Raw genomic sequence first — 23,377 nt, 5'->3', positions numbered from 1 at the left:
GACAGAAGGTGTAGACACATTTGAAAGTTAAGAAAAAGAAAAAATCAATTGCATGCTGGATAAAGTACAGATGATCTGAAGGAATGCACAGCCAGGGCTAGGAAAGAGAACAGGGTTACACACATCAGGAATTAGAAAAGCTTGAGCTGCTGCAGATCCAAAGTCCGAGTTATGTGCTGAGTTTTGGCAACCTAACTTAGGATGAATCAAATGAAGACACAGGTGAGCTGACCAGTAAAGCAGCTTTTGCCTTGATCATTCCCAGAACACAACAATGATGGATTAAGAAAGGAATAGTGAGTGTTTGGAAGGAAAACATCGAGATACACAAACATGAGTGATGAGGGTGGAAGCACTTGGTAGGCTTAAAAATATCAGTGCACTGAAATCAAGCAAAGCAAAACCAGGCATCAGGGGCGCTAATAAAAATGCAAATCTTGATTCTGCACCGTAAATAAAATTGGAAAAAAAAAAAATGTCTCTTTTTACAATTTAAGGAGCTGAGATTCTAGATATCTAAATGGTTACTTGTGCATATCATCAAGCTGCAGTATTTCACAAAAGCAATTAGTAATCTCTGATGGGAAAACTCAGAGGACCGAGGTGGTCAGGGCATTGCTTCATCCAGGGTCCTGAACCCACTAATGAGGAATTCTACAAAGTGCCACATAAAGCTGATGGGCTGAACTGAGGTAATGGATAACTGAAAGTTATTAATGTCATATGCATCTGGCCTCTGGTACTTCAAAGAAAGAGCTGCAAGTGAAATATATTTTTATGTGATTTAATAATCAGGAGTTTCGTGTGCCACTTATCTAATGATCTGATTGCAAAGAATTAATGCACTTTTGTCTATTTTTGTCTTCTCATTGCTCAGCTTTGTAGAAAGAAATCTGTTGTAAGTTACTGCGATGTACTAAAGGATATAGAAAATCTGTGGAGTTTAAATATTAGGACACTTCCCAACCAAAGGATGCTTTTTCTGCATAGGATGCAGTTTTAGCAAATTAAGTCTAGGTGGTGGGTAGCAATATATAAAAGTTAACACAGCTCCTTCCTGCTGAAGTTAAAGATGTTCTCTCAGTGAAATAAAGAGACTTCTGGAGATAGAGGACAGTTATTTTCTTGTAATATATCAGGGACTGAATAAGCCTTTAAAGTAAATTAAGAATGTTAATCTCACTAAAAAGTGTGTCACAAAATCATTGATCTACTCAAGCAACTAAAAACCTCATTCTGATGTCAAGGCTGTGGATTTCAGCTAAGGAGCTGTAGGACTGCAGAATATGAGAGAACTTGGAATGAGGTAACAATTCAATGATTACCAGAGTTTCTCAACATTTGGCAATCTCAACAGTTTAGTTACAAATACGCAATTGGTACAAATATTTTGACCCCAAAATGGAGAAACTATAGGATACCTTGTAAAGTAACACCTTAGAAGCAACAGAAAAATCCTTAATTCCGTCTTACTTCCTGACAGTTGTAATTAATCAGTGAAAAGTCACCAAGGCACTCTGAGTAATGAAAGCTGAGCAGGTCATTCTGGCTCAATCACCTTTCTAAGGCTGATTCTTCTGTCTCTCCAAGCAGGAAACTCCTACAGCAGTCAACAGGAGCTGTGCATGGAGAGGAAGAGTGATAATGATTGGCATTTCTGCACCTAACTGATGAGCAAACCTAGAGCTTTAAAAGTTAAAGAACTGAAGGTAGTTAATTTTTGTGGAACTTGAATGGATTCACAATATGACTTTGATAAGCACATACACACACACAGGATCTGAACCCAAGACCTCTGAAATCAATGGGAATCTGTTTTATGTCCGTGCTTTTTTGATTAGACTCTCAGCAGTTCATTTAATACAAGATATGAAACAATTTACAAGGCTAATTTATGTCCATTTTTTCCAAGGTGTACATGCTTTGCAGTAAATAATGCTATAAAATAGAATGTGCTCATAATAGCCAGGCTAATTTGCAGCAGATTCTCAAAATCTTTTTGTGAGGCAATATCAATTCCAGTGTTACTCTTCATCCCTAAGTTGTTGGGTATTTCAGCTGCTAGTGATGCTTCTAAATTTGGAATGAACTTCTAAAGTGCATCTAGTGTAACATTTATCTTCTGCTATCAATATAGGATGCTGTGAACTATTTTGCTAGATAGGGCTAATAACAGCCAGCTGAAGTAGAAGTGACTTTGCAGCACAGGGGTAATAGAATGAACCTCCTTCCGTGCACCTTATCTGATTTCAGGTCAGTCAGGCCCTTTTGAGGAGTAAGAAACACAGATTTTCTGCAAAGCTTCTCAAAATAAAATATTTAGTATTGTCCACAGGCTGAGGAGTGATAGCGAAAGAAATGCAGCTGGAATTAAAATTCTGCCCAAAAAAGAATGAAAACCAGCAACACTGAGAATTTCTCAAACAAGCCTATCAGTAGCTGCACACATTTCTGTTCAATTATACCGCCTTTACTTCAGAGTTAATAAAAATCTACTACATAATGCTTCTTTATGGAGATTGATGGACATCTTTCATGCTAATTCCTTCCTGAGTTAGTAAGCCTTTATTTGCCATGTCAAGGCAGAAATGATGGCAGGCAGCCTGGCAGAAATGCCAGCGCACACTCCCAAATGTCATTAAGTTGCAGACCAAATTAAACTATTGACCAAATTAAAGTGTTTACCACACATGCCATCTACACCTCACTCTGGGTAAAGGCTGAAGTGACACCTCATGGGATCAAAGTGCATTTTACAGAACTGACACTCCTGGCTCCCAGGAGATAACATCTGTGAGGAGCACAGATGTGACTTCCCTATGTACAGAACTAGGGGAAAAAAGACTGGCAAATGCAAAGAAAAGTATCAAATATTGCTGGAAATATGATTTACTTCAGCATAGTCACATTTGATCTTATTTATCATACTATTCTGAATGGGAAGTTTGCTGACATGGAGAAACTCTAAATCTGGAAAGATTGTCCACAAAGGACATTCTTGTCCTTGCTCATACAGAAATGGAGGGTCCAGTGGTTCAACCCCAGCACAGCCACAGGCTGGTTCTGACTCCAACAATCACATTCAGTCTGCCCACAGCTCCAGCCACAGCAGTTCTCCTGCAGGCAACATAGACACAGTGGCAGTGGACAAAACCCACACCCCCAAATTCCTTTTGTGTACCAAGACAGGACTTGCAGCTCTTGTTCTATTCCTTTGCAGGTATCAGCCTCAGACAGCTGAGTTTCACTACATGAAATATCTCTCTGTTAAAAAGTTTTCAGCAGCTCAGTTTCTGACTAGGAAAAAAGAATCTGACAAAACCTCCTTGACTTCTTGTTGTCACTTTGTCAGTACTTAGTGCCTAATGGCTTTGATTTAGGCTCAGGCACTTGCAGCAGGAAGGATGCTCAGTTCCCAACAGTGAGAACAAGGCTCCTGGGTTTTGACCAGTTTGATAATTGCCTTGCCAAAGAGAACAAACATTACCCTGGCTCAGCAAACTGCTCCCACGGATGTGTGAAGCTGCTACATCTGTTCCTTCCCTCCGGGCTGCCGGGCAGGCTGGGCACCTCTGGAGGCTCAGCCCTCAGAGAATGTGGAATAAACAGGATAACTCAGAGCTACTGCTAAACAGTCAACATCCATCCCCAACCCCCAGACACCAACCAGCAAAACTGCCCGGCCAGCATAAAATGTGCTAAAATGAACACAGGCAGTTGAGGAGTTGAGTTCATTTTTTTCACATTAGTCTGTCTTCACACAAGGGGCATTTTGCTAATTGGCGTGATTCAGTTAAATGAGGAGGTATTTTGAGATTAAAAAACGTAGCCCAAGTATTTGGATAATGGAATGGGGAACAGGCTTATAAGGCACAGAAATGAGGAAAAGAGCTGTCATGCTCTGGAGGTTACAGTTAAAAATGATCTTGGGAAATGAGAGGAATGAATAAGACAACAGTCAGTACACACAAATACAAAGCAGTAGCATCACAAAGCAGGAATCAAAGCAATAAACACAAAATGGGGATTGACTAGGTAGAAATAATACAAAATGAGATCCCAGAGTGTCAACAAACTGCAGGCTGAATAGGAATCAAAACTGTCAAGCTGCTGCAACAAAAGTAAACTCTTTTAACTGAGTGTATTAGCAGGAAAGTCTTAACTGTAACACAGGAGATGATTATTCTGTTCTATTAAGCATTGTTGATGCCTTTATTGGCACATAGTTCTGTCTGAGTAAAAGGATAAACAAGATACACAGGATAAGAGGGTAAGATGAGGATAAGAATTCAGAGGTGAACAGTAAAATTGATAAAAAATTTTATATGATTTCAAAGGAAATGAAAAAAGGAAATAGATTGAACTACTTGACAAAAGGAAGACTCAACAAGGGAGTAATGAGTTGTCTTAAAATGAGAAAATACTTGTCACAAAGCAAGCAGTTATCCTTAAACATAGCTCTCCATATCTATGAGGACAGAATGAGAAATAACAGACCAATTCCAGTGTGGGGGCTTTAGTGAAGCATTGGAGGAACCTTCAGAAGGAATCACACTGTTTTCTCCAGAGGCTGATGATTAGCCTGGGTGAGCAGTTTTTGGAGCTATATGAGCTCTAGGAAGGAGAAGAGGCTCACAGGTCCTGCAGATGAGCTGCAGTCCTTGGGGAAACAGTGGGAAATCTCCCCCCACTTCCCTGGGAAAGATTATGGTGACCAGGAAGCCAAGGTAAGGGCTTTGTTTCTGCTGAGATGGTTTCGTGTTGGAGAGTTCTACAACTGGAAGAAAATAATGAATTTCTGAATTCTGAAGAGACAACTGGGTTACAGATTTTCAGTAAAAAAGCACAATGAGGAATGTGCTGATTATCCTTGAGGAGTCCATCCAGTTTGAGTACGAACACAACTCATTTTCCTGGTCATCTTTAGATACTCTTAAGTGTGAGACAGAGGGTTATTTATGTGTATTTACACGCAATCAGTATGTGCCAGTCATATTAGAAGTAATTTTTCCTATGATTGACTCTAGCAGCAAAAATTACTCCAAACTTTCAGGCAACATCTTACTTCTTTGAATTATCTAGTATTGTTAAAATTGGTTATAATCCCATTTCAGTGGTGCATTAAAGTAAAAAACACTACCACATCTCAATATGGCAAAATAATAAGCCAAATATCATTATATCATCCCACAGAAAAGAGCATACTGTAAATCTAGAGCACATTCCCCATTTCAGATCATGTTTGGAGTGACAATTAGGTGGGGAAGATAAAAAGGAACTTTGACAGAAACTGTAAGGGCTGAATTTTGGAACTGAAGGAAAATACTAAAATAACATATTATTTTGGCTACTTTTCTATTTCTTTAGGCACAAATAAGGCAGATTGGAAAAATGATCATTCCCATCAGGAGTTTCTGAAAAGATATAAAATAGATTAAACTGCTCTTGTCTTTGGGTTTGAATGTAGAAACAACAAAAAGTAATTTCAGTTCAGAGGGGCGGAAGGTAAACAATAATCTTCAGTTTCATCTTCATTCTGGAAGGTCTCCTTGTTGATGTTTTGCTCTTAATTGCTTTTCTAGTCACCTGGTTGAGCATAACTGTGTGAGATCATATTTAAACAAACTCACTTTGTTTTCTTAACTCCTGCAGAACCAACTTTTTTTTTGCCCTGGATTATACAGTTCTGACTTCATTAATTAAAAGGTTGACCTTTTAGGGTTCTATTTTGTTTGCTTGGTGGGGTTTTTTTTAATTTTTTTTTTTTTTTTTTTTAAACTTAATCTTCTTAGTATTGCTATTTTCTGACTCCATATAGACATGCAATGTCTGACAGCAAGCCTTTCATTCATGATTTCCAGCTGCCCTACAGTCATGGAAGCATCTTCCTGCTCCCTGATCTTATCTCTCCTTTTTCCTCTGATTACTTCTGATGTTAGCAAAACCACCAGATGCTCACAACATGGAGGCTGATCTGACCTTTCTGATCACACAGTAACTCCCAGAAAAAGATACTGGAAAAGCATTAATGGGAGCAATCAACACTGCTGATGGGGAACATATCAGCACTTCACAAGTGAGAGGGATCCATGCTGAAGAAGTAAGAAAACAGATAATAGTTGGGATGGAGAGAGCCAAAAGTAGGAGAATGAAAGAAATAGCTTAAAAGGCAGTGAAAACATCAAAGGTCACAGAAGCCAGAAGATACAGTATTGGAAAATACAACAGAAATTCTGAAAGAAAATGAAGCCAAAACCCAGACCCAATTCAAAAAAAATCAATGGACTTGAGAAAGTCTTATGCTGAGATCCAACAGGAACTCTTGGTCTCTGAAGTAGTTCAGATGAGCCAACCATTCTGCTTTATTGCATCCTGTCTTTTATTCCAAATAACATCATCTCTCCTTTCATCCCTGAAAAATCTCTATAGGTAATTTAGAAGTAAATAGAACCAAAAAGAATATAAACACCTGGGTTGAAAATCTGCCTCCACTAGGATAAATGACAGAATTGCCCATTGACTACAAAGAGAGCTGGTGTTTCATCCTGAGAACATAATGGGCATGTGAACTTTAGATCCTGCAGGATTACATACAACAAACAGTGTCAAAAAAGATACCATCAATTTTTTCTTATCAATTTACAGAAAGCAGTAGCAGAAGGGTACACAGAAGTGCAAGGATTTTTATTTGAATGAAAAATTGGATAGAATTTGCATGAGCAAACTCAAAGCTTTTACAAAAGTTCACTTAGCCACAAGGGATGGTGCAATGGCACGAAGCTGAAAGACCATTAAGTATTGTGCAGACTCTTCAATCACAGTATTGCTGTCCTGAGTTAGGTTTAAGTAACAGTTATTCTTTGTCATATTTATCTATCACTTGTTTGTAATGTAGAAAAAAAGTCAGTCCTCACATAGCAAAGAATTTTCACCTTCCTTCCTTTTATTAAATTTGATCCAGGAGACCATACTGACTCAGACTGCACAAATCAAAGCACATAAACCAAATCATCAGGAGCATCTTGTGATACAGGGAGAAAGGTGTCCACACTGAGAACACATCAATCACATAGGAATGGTATCCAGCATGCAAAAAGAATGATTTTGGGCATGCACAATATTTTAAAGATCAAATTGTAATTTAAAGATGCAAAATCTTTCATGGGTAATTCTCATGCCTTTTTTTTTTTCCCATATCTACATCTACTGTTAGAAAGGAATTCTTCTCTAATGAAATCCTGTAATTTAATGCACTGATGGTAATGTTGATTCAATTTTCTGCTTGCATAAATATATTCTAAATCCATATTATAAAAAAATATCACTGGCCCTAGGTGTAAAAATCTGTAGTTTTAATCATCTATGTAGCCAGAATTAATGAACCAATAATAAATCTCATTTGATTAACTGATCAATCATACTTTATCTGCACAACCATAGCATAATATAGGCATCCACTAAGAAAAACATTAAAAAATAAAAGATAAATTGTTTCTGAGCATGGATTAAAGGATTATTTGACCAGATGAAAGCAATGAGGCTGAAATTGTTTCAAATAATGTGGAAACACCATTTGTTTCAAACTGAAAATTGCAGAGTCTAGTGAAAACCATGGGAAGTAAAAACACTGAGTTGTGTTATTTATGGCAGATACAATTCTAGAAAAACTCCAAAGTACAAGAAGGAAATGCCCAAGTTCTCTTTAAATTTACATGCAACGGAGTTTATACTAAAGAGAGATCAAACATATTTTGTTCAACTGCAGGTACTGGGTCAAGCACATAAATATCTAAAGCAGTCCAACAAAACATGAGCAGTCATAATGAGCAATATTCTGCTGGCCTGTTCATTCCATTAGACTGATAGTCTTGATGTGTCTCACTGACTTCCAGTCCAGTTTGGGAAGTCCTTCCCAGATTTCCTGCCTGCAGCTTTACAGCAGGCTGCCCACAGGAAGTGCTGCCTCAGCTCTCTGCACATTCAGAGCACCCAGAACAAGTGGAAGAAGGAAAGAAGAATGGAGAGTGACAGTACCTGCCCAGGTTTGAAGTCAGTTCTGTTTGGCATCACAGACCTTTGCAGAGGTGCTAAAGAATCTCAGCAAACTTTTCTGGCAATTCTGCTGACTCCATAATGCCAGCAGTCAACAAGTCCAACAGCATAAAACAGATTCCAGCCCTCAACAGACCCATAACACATTGAGTAATACACAGGGGGAAAAAGGTGAGGAAGAGGAATGTTATAAATGTAGTGTATCTGCCCTGCCTTAACCTTGTTACAGTCCCAATTGCATGTGCAAGTTTTATCAACAGACTGCATAATTAAGATCTTAACACACACCCAAACACACCCCAATGGCCAGATGCTCTAGCAGTAAGGCACTGGGAGCCATAAAACATCTGGTGTGATCTCTGGAAAACATATCAGCAACTCTTCATGATACCAATTACATAACCACTGTGGTATCTTGGAAAGATGTGACAAGAATCTCTTTCAAATTACTACATGTACCCGGAAAGAAGTGAATGTGAAAGCGCTGTTTCAAATCCTACTGCATAACATTCCTGCTCCTCTCATTCTGCTTGTTTGCAAAAACAGCATCACAAACGTTCACCTTTGTGCCCATGGATGCACAGATAGTTCCACACATACATGGAAATTCACAGGTATGTCACCATGGCAGCTGAACTCCACAGAGCCACTCACTCACTGCCCTGGCAGTGAAATTGGGGAGACAATAGGGAAGAAGAGAAAAAAATCCATGGGTTGCAATAAAGACATTTAACAGGATGGAGAAGGAAGAGATGATGATGATAATAATAACAGTAGCAATAAGAGTAATAATAGTAATATTACCCAAGTGATGCAAAGTGCAGCTTCTCACCTCCCACTGACTGATGCCTGGCCAGCTCCTCAGCAGCAGCCCCTGACCAGCTTTGCCCCCAGTTTATACCCTAAGCTTCCAGTTCCCAAACCCTTGGTTCCTTGGTATCTGCTCTCTTGGTTTTGAAACACCTCACTCTGACACGTTTGATAGAGGCTAATGAGGCCAGTAAATGATCTGGGAGGAAGAACTCACCAATCTGTGGTTAAGATGACAACACTGAAAAGAAACATAACAAGTCTTCATATAAAGAAAAAGCTACTAAATTTAAGGTGACACCCAGTTGTTTGTCTTGTCAATGGCACACAACACCAAAGTTTTCAATACAAAGGTCTGAACTGCAGAAAAGAAAAGTTCAGGTGACAAATTTCCAATGGTTAAGACTACCAGAATAAATTGCTGGAGAGATTGTGGACAGTGAGGAAACATCAGGGTTGATGCTGCCTTGGGGGAAGAGGTGGATTACTTAATTCCTTAAGAGTCATTTCCATTTCTAAAGCTTTGCAAGTTTAGTGGATTGAGGAAGTGATGAACTAATTATTTATATGAAAAGATTCTGATAGGATGATATATCTAATAAACTAAGTTTTAGCTGGATTTATAGTTTGTTCCCTGCCATTTTCATCTCTAGCAGATGAGGTGTGAAATTGCTTCAGTAGAAGGACTCAGCACATAACAGCATCAGACAGCGTTTAGAAGAACAGAACTGTCAAACTTCAGGATCATGCTGAGCTCATCACTCCCCTCTGGATCTGCAGTTTCCTTGTTTATGGCACATTTTTTAGGGAACTGTGGAAGCCAGATCTGGTCATGTGCTCATTTTTTCATGTTTGGACTGACTGACATTTTTTCAGTCTATGCTATGAAATTGTGCCCCAGAAAACAGCACTGGATGGCAAAATTACAAAATGGCAGATGCACACACAATCCTTCTGCTTCATCTGCTTCATTCACATTGAGAATTCTTGCAAATCCATGACCTTACAAGCATTTGAAGATTGAGGTCAGATAGCTCAGACACCACAATATGAGAGAGGCAAGGAGCCCACCAGGTTTGCTGGTCTCCCCTCACCAACAGGCTCAGCAGAGCTGATGGAGGGCTCTGAGCACTGCTCTGGTTGTGGTGTGAAGGGAAGGCAGGAGATGAGAAAGTGGCTTCCTAATACCCCCAAAGTGCTAGACAATTCTACCAACATTAGCAACACCGCTTTTGCACCTTAGTACTTCCATCTTGCAGAGGAGAAATGGCCTAAATCCACAAGCTAAGCAATTAATTAAAGCTTAAGAAGCAACTAATTTGGACCAGATTTGCTCAAGTATTGCCATAATGTAATGACGTTTTTACATGGACAGGAAAATGCCCATGATACAAATGCCCAGTAGCCAGGCTTATATCAGAATGACTGAAAAGGAGAAATACCCAATGAACATGCATTTTCCATCCAAGTTATGCAAGTCTCAGCCAAATTTAAATCACTGTAACTTCCCCAAGGATCCTGCATGTAACTGAGGGCAGAATTTGACACTGATGTAATTCTGCCTTTGTGCTCTGCCCCTCAGTAATCCGGCTTAAATCTATTTGTCATACACCCCATCCAGTTTTATAAGCTTAAAGGAATTTTTAGTACGTCCTCTCCCAAAGAAAAAAAGGATGCAAAGGAATTAATGAATTTAGAGTTAATGCCCAACTTTAATTGCTAAGACATGAAAATTATATTATAATTCATTAAAATAAAATCCATTCACCACACATATCCAACCCTAGGCTCTTTATGTGTCAGAGATGTCACTTAAATTCACACCATTTGGTGGAAAATAAATGCTACTAAGTTTTATTAAAATACTTGTTAATTCACATCTACCATAATTGAAATATAAGAAAAAACATTGTAATTATCTCCCTACTAGAGACCCTACAAAGATTTTAATGAACTTTTTTATTTAATCAGCATACCAAAAATTACTTTCTCAAACTAAGTGTTCTCATCATTGAGGAAATTGTCGACATACAAGAATGGCCTCTCATAATTATTTGGTGCCTTAAGAAAAACAAGCTTGTAAATATTGCAGACTTTAATTTTTAATAGTTTCCTTTAGAAACCTCCTGTTGTGCCAATGTACTGGACAAACACATGGAGGGAGATAGTGAAATAGAATTTAACACAGACATCCCTAAAACTAATAATATTGTTCACAAAAAACACCTTTGCTCCAGATATATCTTTACTTTTTTACTCCTTGCCTTCTCTGCCACACAAAAAGCCCTATTTCCATCCTGTACTACCTTGCTCCAGCAACCTCCTGAAAACCCATCCCCCCTTTCACTGAATGCTAACTAGAAGTGAGATAAAAACTTCATTATCCTAAGGTCTCGAGGGTATGGATTCAATATTTTAATTAAAAAAAAAATAATAATTTAAAACCTGTACAGAGATCACAGAATTCCTGTTATTTCAGAAAAGCAAGCAAAAGACTCTTTTCTCTCTAGTAGATTGATGAAAAAGACAGCATACTAACGGGGCAGGAAAAAATCAGCTATGCCAGGGGACTGCCATACAAAAAATCCATTATTAATCTGCCTGATCCTATTTCAAAGTATTCAACATCATGTACTGCATACTTTATTTTTGCTTCTCTCAGCATTCTCTTTCTTCCTCATCCCTTCCCAAGTCAAAAGAAAACAGTAAAAGGGACACTACCACAAGTTTCCTGGTCCTGAAGCCTTTATTCCAACACACTCTTTTTCCCACTGAAATTGGGTAATTTTCAAATACTCAGAGATGACACAAAGGCTGAGGAGTGTGCTCCAGGAGAATCCTTGTTGTTAAGGTTAACCACCTGTCATGATTATTTAATGTCACACCTTTCCTCCAAGTTCATGTCTTCAAAGCCTGGCAGAATTGGTTGTTCTTTATTGTTTCAGAAAATGTGGATAAAGCAATTTCCAAATATCTTGTGTCTAACTAACATGAGCAGTGTCTCAGCTGAGATCAGTGCCTAGAAGAAGCCCTGTGTGCATCTGATCCCATCTAACTTTATCCCACTGAAGGTTAATTAGGTTTAGCTGGACCTCAGAGTGGCTTCCTAATGTGAACCACAGACAATGAACAACCACCTCCAGCTTCTGGATGACTGTGCAGATGGGAAAAGTTAAACAGCTATGTCCTTTTTTTCAAATTGCAACTTGTGAAGAGAAGTTAACTTGTTGCATTCTTATAAAAGCCATATATATACAAAGTGCATTCCTCCTTCTGGGCTCTCTGCGTCCCCTAGACAGGTGGCCTCTCTCCTCTTTAATCTCCAATCATTTTCTTTTTTTTTCCATCTTAAAAATTAAGCACCTGACTGACTGATACAAGCAGGCCTATTTCCAAATCATATCAACATCTTCATCTGCCAAAAAGTTCATCCTCAATGCAATTTCCAAAGCAGAGCTCTCCAACCCGGGTGCCTGCCATAGCTCCATACATCAAGCACACCACTCACAAATGCACCACACGACACTAACAGGGACCACAACTTCCCCCACAAAATCAAGGGAGAGTAAAGTAATAGAAACTGAAAGAAGATAAAATGTTTTGTAGGTAGCAGAACACCAGCTGATAGCAATTTCTCTTTCAAGCCACAGTATACTTAATTTATTTATAGGCATTGGGAAAATGTTATTGCCACAGCCCTGTGTAAGAAAATACACTAGAAGTGCCACTTCATGAAAAAGCAGCTCAGAAGTAGAAACATAAGGAAAATGAATAATGTTTCCCTAAATATCAACTCCCATTTCTTGCAATAGAATAATGATGAAGCCAGGAGCTATGTCAGGCAATTAGGAGGGGGAGCAACTTAGCACAGCCTACAGGCGGCTCATAGCAATGTCTTATTTAGGAGTTCTATTGGTGAAGTATCTAAAGATGAAAAACAGCAATTCATAGTCTTTATGTCTAAACTATCACGGTCAATATATTTATGTTTCTGATACTCAGATATATCATTCACATTAACATCTGCTGGTGTTTTTCAAATAGACTTGTGCTTTTCATGACTCTACTTGCACATGGCTTTTCATGGTTTTACTTTTATCTTCTTTGGGATAGCTAAACATAATCTGGATTTTGAGGATAAATAAATCCATTGGGTTAGACTGAATTAACTATAACCATATGCTAGAGTTGAGAACAGGACTAACAAATCATGACTACTGGATTTCTTTTAGCTAACAGTGAGTCCTTAGGCAGCTTTATGCTCCACTGGGAGAGAACCATAGATTTTTTGTTAGATGCCTGTATTTAACACTATGAAATGCAGAGGTTCTTCTTCCCTTTTGGTTTTGCAGACTTCTGGTTATGTCAGCAACCTTTCAGTGGTTTTAAATATGAAAGGTCATTCCAAAGGCCCCACTGAAGAGAGAAACATGTCTCAATGCTGGAGCCTTCCCAGCAAAGATACATTTGCTCTAGAGAACACGTGCCTCTTCTAATGAATTTTAACCTCCAGCAATTAAATAAAGGATAAACTCCATGAACACACAGACAGATGACATAAAAGTAATTACAATAATGCTTTCTTACATTGCATTAAAGGTGGCTGTAATGTGCAGTGACCCCTAGGATTGCTCTACTGTACATCCAGAGTTCTGTTTACTTGTTACACATAAGATGGGAAGTGAGAGACTGATTCGATTGCTCAGCATATAAATTAAAGCTACCCCAGGAGCAAAACATACTTATATTGCAGGTTTTATTGTACTGCCTTGCCTTGTGGTTAAAGTCAATCTAATGCATCCACATTTTGGGTCAGCACTTCATCTGCCTGCCTCCTTCTAGAACAGAAGGGGCAATGCAAGGATGCACATCCATAAGGAAACAACGCTGTTGCTGATATTCCCTTGCTAAAAAAGAATAAACCCCAAAACAGACTTTGCAAGAAGGACAGTGGAAGTAAAATTTCAGTCTTCAGATATGGCTTTCCTGTCTCTGCATTTCAAAGAAATGTATGTGAGTTTGACAAGCCATCCAAAGCTGTTGGGCAATAACTGCTAAACACAAACAGGTGTCGATGGTGCAGTCCATGGATGTATTGCAACCAGAGGACACAGAGAGAAAAGACAGAATGAGATCAAATGACTAAACAACACCTGCCAAACTTAACTTTCAACATACTACGCTTAGGGAATTTGCCAGTGCAGAACAGCATCAGAATATATTTGAAAACTTCCTTTATTCATCTTGCCATGGACTGCTTAGCATCAGCAGCTAGGAGTCTAAAGTAACTTTCCAAATGACCAAGGCTGCAAAGCTAGAATGCAAACAATCAGCTTAGAGAAGAAATAATATTATTTTATGCAAATACATTTAATTTGAAGCAATGAGAGGAGGAAGTAAAATAGCTGTGATTGACATAGTGTTTTGAGGACCTGGGCACTTATGTTTATAGCAGAGGGAGATTTAATTCCTAAATACATATGCATCATCACATCTTAGCGAATGAACTGAAAAAGAACACGTAACTGATTTTCACCCAAATCTTTAGCCTTAGGGTTAGATCACAACCTTTATTCCTGTCTGGAGAAAAAAAACCAACAAACAGCTACCCACACTGAGTACTACATCCCTGGGAAGTCCTCCTGCCTCTGTGAGAAACAGTCTATAAGAGAGAAAGGGAGAAGAGAGAGGAATGGAGAAGCATTCAGAGAAAATGGGCCTCCTTTTGCCAGTCCTTGTTTACATTCACAGAGCTTTGCAAGCCCACGACAACCATGGTTAGTGCCTGTCTTGCAGTTTTTGAACATTACACCCTTCAAATAAAAACCTGTGTTTTTTCAGGTGGTGCCAAACATCTATCAAGGATACCGGTTCATTTATTTTCCATTCTTTGCTTTGACTGGAAGTTTATTTTAAGAAATACTTTCTTCAGCATTTCTTCTGCAATTTCAATGGAATTAGCTGGTTTTCATTAATCAAAATACAACCACAGAATCACAGTGCTAGAATGGCAGTTCTGGGAAGGATGCTGGCTCCATTCACCCTCTACATTGCTAGCCCAGCTACCCATGGGTCATTATCTGTAAGACATTTGTCTAACATATTTCAGAACACCTTTCAACAGAGTCTCGACATCCTCTTAAAAATATCTCTCCCAATGCTTAAATATTGCTGCCACTTTGAAGGCTAAAATGAATCTTCTTTGCTGCAGTGTAAAATTACTCCCCCTTGTTCTATCCACAATGGATGTAGAATCAGCCCTTCACTTTGCAGTTAATTTTAAGCATTTGAAAACAGTGTTGTGCATTGTTTTGGTTTTTTGTGGGTTATTTTGGTTTGTTGTTGCTGTTTTGTTGGTTTGCTCCTCTTCTTCAGTCTGTCTTTCTCCACAGAGGATATTTTCTGCAACTTTGATCATCCCTTTTACATTTCTCTGGGTACTTTCCAGTTGATTCATAGTACTCAAGAAGCATAGTACACAAATCTGGACAATGTATTCCAGCCAAGGTCTTACTGGCACTGCTCAGAGCTGAAGGATTACTCACAGTTACACATGCCAGTGCAACATTTGCCTTTTTTTGCAGCAGAATGACATTGTTGACTCATGTTCTATTTGTAATCCATTATAATCCCCCAGCCCTTTGCTCCAAATGTATGACTGATTGGTTTTCATCCCGTTTTGTGAAGATGATTGTTCTTATCTAAGAACTTTGCATCTGCCTAGACTAAATTTAGCTTTTGTTTTCAGACCACTTCTTAAATTTCTTAAGGTGACTGAGAATTTTATTTCCATGCAACATTTCATAGGCAGCCTAATTTCAACATCTATAGTTTAATTAAAATGGTAAATAATGGTAAATGTTAAAAAATGGTAAATAATACTGCATCCAAAAGAGATCACAGAAACCTCTATTCAATTCATCCTCCCAGCCTGACACAGAACCATGGACAGCTACTACCAGAACATAGTTTTCCAACTGATTTTGCATCCACCCTATAATTATTTCTTTTACACAGCACCTCTTTAACTTGCTTATAAGGCTGCAGTGGAAACCTGTTTGGATGATGCATCAGGTTTCTCTTGCAGCAAATAAGGAAAGAAGATTTGTAGGCATGTATTTATACACACTTCATCTTTAAAGGTCTAGGTAGGTTACCAAACATGAATTCCTACATACTGAACCCAAGCACAGGGAAGGAAACCTCTCCTCCCTGAGAGATGCCAAAGAGAGCAGGGTTGGGTTCCTGTGATATTCCCCAAAAATGCCCTTAATTCAATGGAAGCTGGATGAGCACGGGGAGGGCACAAATTCCCCTTTGAAAATCATGTCTGCTTCACAGTCAATGAAGTAAGATATTAAAAGCAAGCCAGCACCATTATTGACAAAACTAACAAGTGCTCCCCAAGTGCTAATAAAATTCCAGGCAAGCAGCCTATCGATCACTGTCTCTGCTCACAGCACATCAGCCATAATGCAATCACACACAAGGACCCCAGCCCTGTCACTTCTTGTGCCATATTTAATGACAAAATTGGTTGCTTACAAGCTTATAAGGAATTTAATATTACGCTTCTAGCATGCAAAAAGAACCATGTGCATCTGCCTGGAGATAAGCAGCCATGTGTGCTTGAAATGCATTTGATGGGAGACAGTATATTTCATGTGCTGCATCTCAGCCATTGTTTTTGGTTGATTCAGTTAACATGTTCTAAAATTGGACTGATTTACTGAAGATTTGCAAACATAATTCATGTGCACTTGCACTATGAATAAGCCTCTAAAACTAATTCAAGCACAGTCAAAAAATAAATTGCAAAATAAGTTATTCAATTGAAATCTGCCATCTGAGGCACCGTAATAGAAAACATTTATTATAAAACTAACATATATTTGTGACTAGAGATGTGCTCAGTACTAAACATCTCTTTGTGAGGAATTTATTCAGGCTTTTCTGAAAGAACATCTTAACTGGGCTAACAGAAAATTACATGTTCAAAAATAATTGCAGGTTCTATGATTTTCATCCTGCATCACAGGCTTCCCATTTTCACTCCTTTTGTTTTGGAAGGCTTATGAATTTTAGGCAAATTTTTTTCTGCACAGCTGCAGAAGCCCATTTCTGGAGTCTGGATTTGGGATTTAAACACTGGAAAGACACAGGTAGGATGTGATGCACAAGGAGAGGATGCACTGATACCAACACATTCATCTTGAAATGAAATGTTCTAAATTTGACAAATTCACTTCACAGGGTTGCTGGGCTGTGAAAGTCATGGGCTATGCTACATTGGAGGCCTCCACCCACTCAAAAGCAGTGTTTCCTCTTCAAAAGTGAGGGTATTTTGCTAGTTCAGCCTTTCATTAGTGCTCAAGGGGAGCTCTTTGAAATGAGTACATGTCTGTAATTAATAACGATAGTCAAGTCTAAATGAGTGTGTCTGATACTGGAGTCAGTCATTGATAGGCCCAATTCAGGCAGATAAAGATTTTCACACAATACAATGGAATTGGGAGTTCGAATTTTTAAAAATTTTTTGTATTCCCTCCTCTCCAAGGGCAGATAATGAAACCCTGAGAAGGAACATCCCTGTCCAGATTTCTCAGTTATTGGGGAAGAGGATTGGGAATAGACAGTGAAAAGAAAGACAAAGGCTGGAAGACAAGGGGGAAAGGTCAGACTATTTCTAATATTTCTAATCAGGAGCTTTTTTTTCACTGCAGCTTGGACTATTTTGTATTGCTACCACCAGCAATGGGTAAAGTTGGACCCTGTTTCTAGCCAGTCCTTGTGCCTCAGTGCTGCAGGCAGAGCTGAGGGAGGGGAGTCAGGCCAGCTCCATCCACTGAAATCCTCTGACAGTGTCACAATCCCAACGGAAAGGGGGAAACCTGCACCTCCTTGAACAGAAAATTCAACAGGTCAGTGGATGATTTTAAGCACATATTTGGGAAAAAAAATCCACACTACCACAGAATCAAATTTTTACCCCTCTTATTGCATCTTTCTACAGCTGTGTTGTTAATAATAATGGCAGCTTGATGTTTTAAATGTTTTCAGAGCTCATGCATCTGCAATACAAAATGCACCCCATTACTTCCACAGCTCCTGTGTTCTGGGTAATGATGCTTTTAAAAAAGTTGTATGACAAATTGGACATCATTCCAAACTGCTGCCAGCAATTTTAGGAGTGGCTTCTAGCAGAAAATTTAAGTAATTTAACTTTTTTTCTTTTTTTAACAGTTTTCAATTAATATAATTCATAAAGTCTTAACAAGTTCATTTTCTGGCAAGTCTGAATAGGTGCTGAATATGAGACATGTATCAAAATCTCTCACTTGAGCTATGCTAAAGTTTTCCCCTATTCCCTCTTTTCTTTCTCCAAAGTGGATGAAGAAGACTAGGAAAGTATGCCAAGTTAGCTGTCAAGCTCCTTAAGAACTCTCAAATGACCTTGTCAGGAAAAAAACCCCAACTCTTTGATTCATATTTCAAAATCCTGACTAACCTGCCCCTTCTGCTCTTCTGCTTTCTTGCTTCTGTAACTGTGACAGAATCGAGTTCAATATTAATGACCAGCAATCATTTCCAGGCTACAAACTCTGCTGCCTTCTGCAGTCCAAGTGCCTCGTTAGCTCAGCTCTGCCAGTAAGATGCTCACTTTTGTGTTGGTTTCTCCTGCCTTAAAGATGAATAGAAAGCTGGACTGGTAGCTCAGCTAAAAATAAACTCTGATCACTCAAGTGCCCTCTGAGCTGCAGTTGAACCATTCAAGTTGACTTCCCTTGAACAGGCCTGTTATCCAAAGATACCTCGTGTCACTCCCTAGAGGTGGTTTCAGTGAAAGCCATTAATGCTTTTTTTACAAATCAAGGTATTTTTTTGCTTGAGACAAACACTCAGGTATTTCTCTCCACACTGCAAGCAGAAAGCAGACAGCTTGATTACACTGCTATTGTTTTTCAATACACAATTAAATAATTTATCCTGCTGAATAAAGGCAGCTTTTTGTTAGAAAAGAATACAGAGTTGGTCGGATGCAGCAGACTTCTTTAAAATATGCAAATGAAGTACAAGCCTGGAAGCAGAACTGTGCTGATTTTCAAAACCTCTGATTACTTGTTGGTTTTTAAATCTGTTAAACTTGTTTTAATCTACTTTTAAATCAGACGGAATCTCTTTAATTCCATCTGATATGGAATCCCCCAGCTGCCTTTGTGAGGTCCCTCTGGCAGGTACTTCCTGCCTTCAGTTACTTGCAGCTCTGCCCTCCCAGCTCTTCAGCCTGGCTCCACAGTCTGCCTCCACATGAAGACTTCACAATTAGAATATTCAAGCAGGATTTTAGATTTAGAATTGAAAACTATTTTTTTAATATTAAAACCTCGTAAACCCATCCCATAAAGTTATTGTTTGCACAAAGGAGCTTTAGCATGGTGACTCCAGACTTAGATTTTCTATAAAATCCCCAATCTGTTTTCATTCACCCACTGGAGAAGTTTTTTTCTGATCAGGAACTAGGAAGATTCTTGGTCTTGTGAGGTTAAAAGAAGCTTTTTGAGGTTAAAAGAAGCTGCTACTCAATTCACAGGAGCAAGCTAAGGCCCCTCACCACAGGATCTGCACAAGCTCTCCGGGTATCAGAATCCCAAAAAATCCAAAATGAAAGCTTTTCTATCTTCAAAATAATACATGAGCACAAGGGGCATTTAAACTCCCCAAAGCCAAAGAGAACAACATGGGAAAAATACCAGGGCAGGGAGAACGGAAAAGGAAAAACAGATTAAACAATTGTCTTGCAGCTCATGCTGCATGAAAGAGCTGGGACAAATTCTTCTGACTATTCTTTTTCCTCTCTGTGGAAAATTACAGAAATTAAAGCTCTGGCGGCAACATCTGGGAAAGAGAAAGTTTCATTTCCTTCCTTCCTTCCTTTCTTCATCTCAGCAGTTTCTATTTTAATGCCACTCCCTCTATATACAGATAAATATATCATGTATACATTTGCACATAGATACATACCTATATGAATATATAACTCAGGATTAATCTTGTCAGCATCTGACTCATGGGGCCCAAAGCAGCAACATGTGATTTCTCTTCATTTTTTGGGTGACAACACTGGGATCAATGACTAAAGACTCGCTCTCTGTCTGTATGTAACTAAGCTAATCAACAGTTTTCAAATTTTTTTTTTTTTTTTTTTTTTTTTTTTTTTTTTTTTTTGTGCAATAAATATCTTTAGAAATGTTTGAGTGGCTATTTTTAATGTTCTAGTCAGGGTGAATTTTGCCAAAGCCAAGAGTAGTGACCTCTGTCAAAAAAGAATGAGCTATTGGTCAAATAAAATCCATTTGGAAGATTTAAGTGAGAAAAAAGCAGTGCACAGATCTTTGGGCAAGGCAGAACATCCTGCTCAGACTGCATCCCTCAAGTCTGCATTCTGCCTCCTGACCAGACATCCAGTGCCAGAGAAACTCTACACTGAAAAAGAAATGATCCTTTTCTTTACGAAGAGACAGAAATCTTCAACAGACATCCGACATATCCCTTCAAGGTATCCATGTGTGACTTTAGATTCTCTACAAGCATTCCTGGGTTTTGCCCAGAGTCAGACATCTCAGTAACACAATAAACAGGACAGGTTTAAAGCATGTCAGTTCAAAATCTCTCTGCAATACTTTGCCAGGATTTACCTTTTTGTTTTTCCTCTTGGGAAGACAGAGGGTCACAAGGCCTCCGAAAGTGGCAGGAGCATAAGTTCCATTTGAAGTCAATAGGATTTGTAATCCTAAATCCCACGAAAACCTCTGTGGATATGTGTCTTGACAAAAGCATCAACTTTGCCTTTCCTTTGACACTGAAGTTCCATTTCCCTAAAGACAGAGAATCTACACTCTTAAGCTCTAACTCCAATGATATTCCTGTGAGCTGCAGACAATACAAGGAACATGCTTGGCAGTGAAATACAGAAATAGATGTAAAGTGATATTTTCAGAAGAACCTTCAGAGACTTCCAATAAGTATTTTCTTCCTAAACACTTGAGTGATTTTGAATTTTTTTTTCCTGGTATTGCTGTTGCATCCAGTGCCATCCTGGGCACAATTAAAATGGGGGTTTTTCCTGTCATGTAGTGGCTGGCCTGGAAATATTTGAAGTACTGCAATAACTTAAACACTCACCAAGACAAAGTGCAAAACATCATTTACAGAGCCTGCATCTGAAACAGCAGCATATACAAAACACCATTTCCCTTTTAAAATCAGCCCTGAAATTCATGCATTACAGCTGGTTTCAAGGAATTAGCCCCTTGAGTGTTAGAAAATGCAGTGGTTACACTTAGGACATTAATTTAGCAAAGCCTTTAACATGAAAGAAAATGAACGTGAAGATCCCTGTTTTAAATTGCATGTTAAACCAAGATTCATGGTTACAGAGAATCTCTCTGAGCACACATTTCATCATTGAATATAAAGTGGAATGGATGGGGATTAAAAAACATGGTGAAAAAATACCGAGATGAGTCAAAACTCTTCTACATAAACCACCTCAAGCTGTGACTAAATTGGGAACAAGATGTAAGAATGAATATAGCTCTCCACTAATGCACGGGACAGACAGAGGAGGAGAGGCATAGAGCATATGGGGATATCACAAAATAGCAGAAGACAGCCACAAAATGTGTACTAAGTTTACCTTGATCAAACGGCTTGTTTGGATTCCAGTTTCTGAAATAATCATCCTAAATGGGGATTAAAAAAAAGAAATCTCAGAAAAAAAAAAATCAGTATTTTCAGTACTATTTTACACAATTAAATGAATCAACTTGTGTTTTGATCCTAACAGATTTAGCTCCAATCAGTTAAGACTATCAACAGGTTGTGTCCTAAAGAGTAGTTAATGCAGGTTAGAAATTAAAGAATAAAGAACTCATTGGATTCAGCAACTTGAATTTTTCTTCAGGATTGTTTTTGAAAACACAGCCATTATTAAATATTTTATAATAACTCTTTTATTTCATGTTAGTCTACAGTCTTTGACAAGAAAGCACATATTATTCAGGTAGTATAACATGATCCACACCATCCTGGTGTGGTGAAAGGTCAGCAAAGTAAATTCAAAGATACATCCATCTGGACATATGTAAATCACATCATTGTGAATGTACAGAATACAGGAGCAATATTGCAAACATTACACTTAAATAGTACAAAAACTTCCAAGAACATTTCCAGTGAGTATTTTTGTCACTATTCCCGCTATTAAACTTTAAAAGTTTTGTGAAATCTGATGGAAAGAGATCATTTTGCTGTGAGTGTTGTGGTTCTGTTCTACACAATTCTCACTGGATTTTACACTGGAGAAAGCAGGGACTGTCAGAGTGCCTGGCCAAATAATGACTGTTGCAAATGGTCTCCTGGCAAAAAGGATGGAGAACTCTTCCATGTGTTGGATCAATCTGTATTCTATGTACTTAGCAAATATTTATCTGAAGGCAAAGTTTTCTCTGCTTCAGAATGCCATAACCAAGTGCTGAAGAACTGGGAGCTAAGCCCAGCTGATATATTGGTTTCAGCATAGTCTGTATTTCACTTGTATCCTCTTTGAGAGGATGTGATAACAACAGAATTATCTATTTGAGGTGAGGAAGCACACAAAACTTCTACAACACTGTCATCTTTTTCTGCATATTAATCTTTGTTTCCTTTTTAATACATCCAGTATTCTATATTCATTTCCTGAGGGATGCCACTAAGGAGATGTATTCATCAAGCTGTCCAGAATGACACTGAGATTTCTTTTTCCTGCCAAGATGGTAACTAAAAACCCATCTGTGTGAATAAGACATCTAAATTACTTCTTCTGTAGGGCTCCATTTACCATTTATCTCCAGTACACTGAATTTCACCTGCTCCCATGCAATCCAGTCACCCTAACCTGGAATATTTTGGAGACTTGGAAGTCAGCATGACTTTATGGGATCAGAACAGGCTGTTACAGGAGTGAGGACTCCACAGCCTCAGTGAACACCAGGAGATGCACTTCATGTTCCTTTCATAACACCATGGACAGCATGGAAAAACATGGATTGTTCTGCTGCTCTCCTCTGCCTCCTCTGGAACAGGCAACCATGGTGGGGGTTACGTCAAATTATTCTGCATGACTAGCAGGAGGAAATGTATTTTTTTTTTTAGTATGCTCATGGTCAGTGTCATACTGGCTTTGTGGACAGTGATAATGTTCCACAATAACAGCAAAAGCTATTACCCATAATTTATTTCAGATGCATCAAAAGTATCCATATTTTTTTCTTCACAAGTACAAGGCTTGGCACCAGAAATAGAACTGCAGGCTTGCCTTTGAATTTCACAGCTTTGCTAATACAAAAACCCCCACATGGTTATACAATGCTTTGTAACTGATGATGATGTACTGCTAAATTCACCAAGCATTAATCACTTTTCAGAATGTGTTGGGTTTTCAGCTTTTATAGCAGATTTTTTTTCACCAACA

General features: G+C 38.6%; 1 protein-coding gene across 1 annotated transcript in view; it reads right to left on the bottom strand.

Moving 5' to 3' along the window:
- The window catches only part of SPOCK1 (SPARC (osteonectin), cwcv and kazal like domains proteoglycan 1), a 272,287-nt gene that overhangs the window by 163,413 nt on the left and 85,497 nt on the right, over positions 1–23,377 (bottom strand). Inside the window, exon 3 of the mRNA XM_083871549.1 lies at positions 21,560–21,605. Coding sequence (XP_083727675.1) covers positions 21,560–21,605 — 46 coding nt within the window. The remainder of the gene's footprint in view (positions 1–21,559; positions 21,606–23,377) is intronic.

Source organism: Zosterops lateralis (assembly GCF_965231275.1).
Source record: "Zosterops lateralis genome assembly, chromosome: 14".
NCBI lineage: Eukaryota > Metazoa > Chordata > Aves > Passeriformes > Zosteropidae > Zosterops > Zosterops lateralis.
Note: the sequence above shows the minus strand (reverse complement) of the source record. Positions and strands in the feature narration are given on the sequence as shown.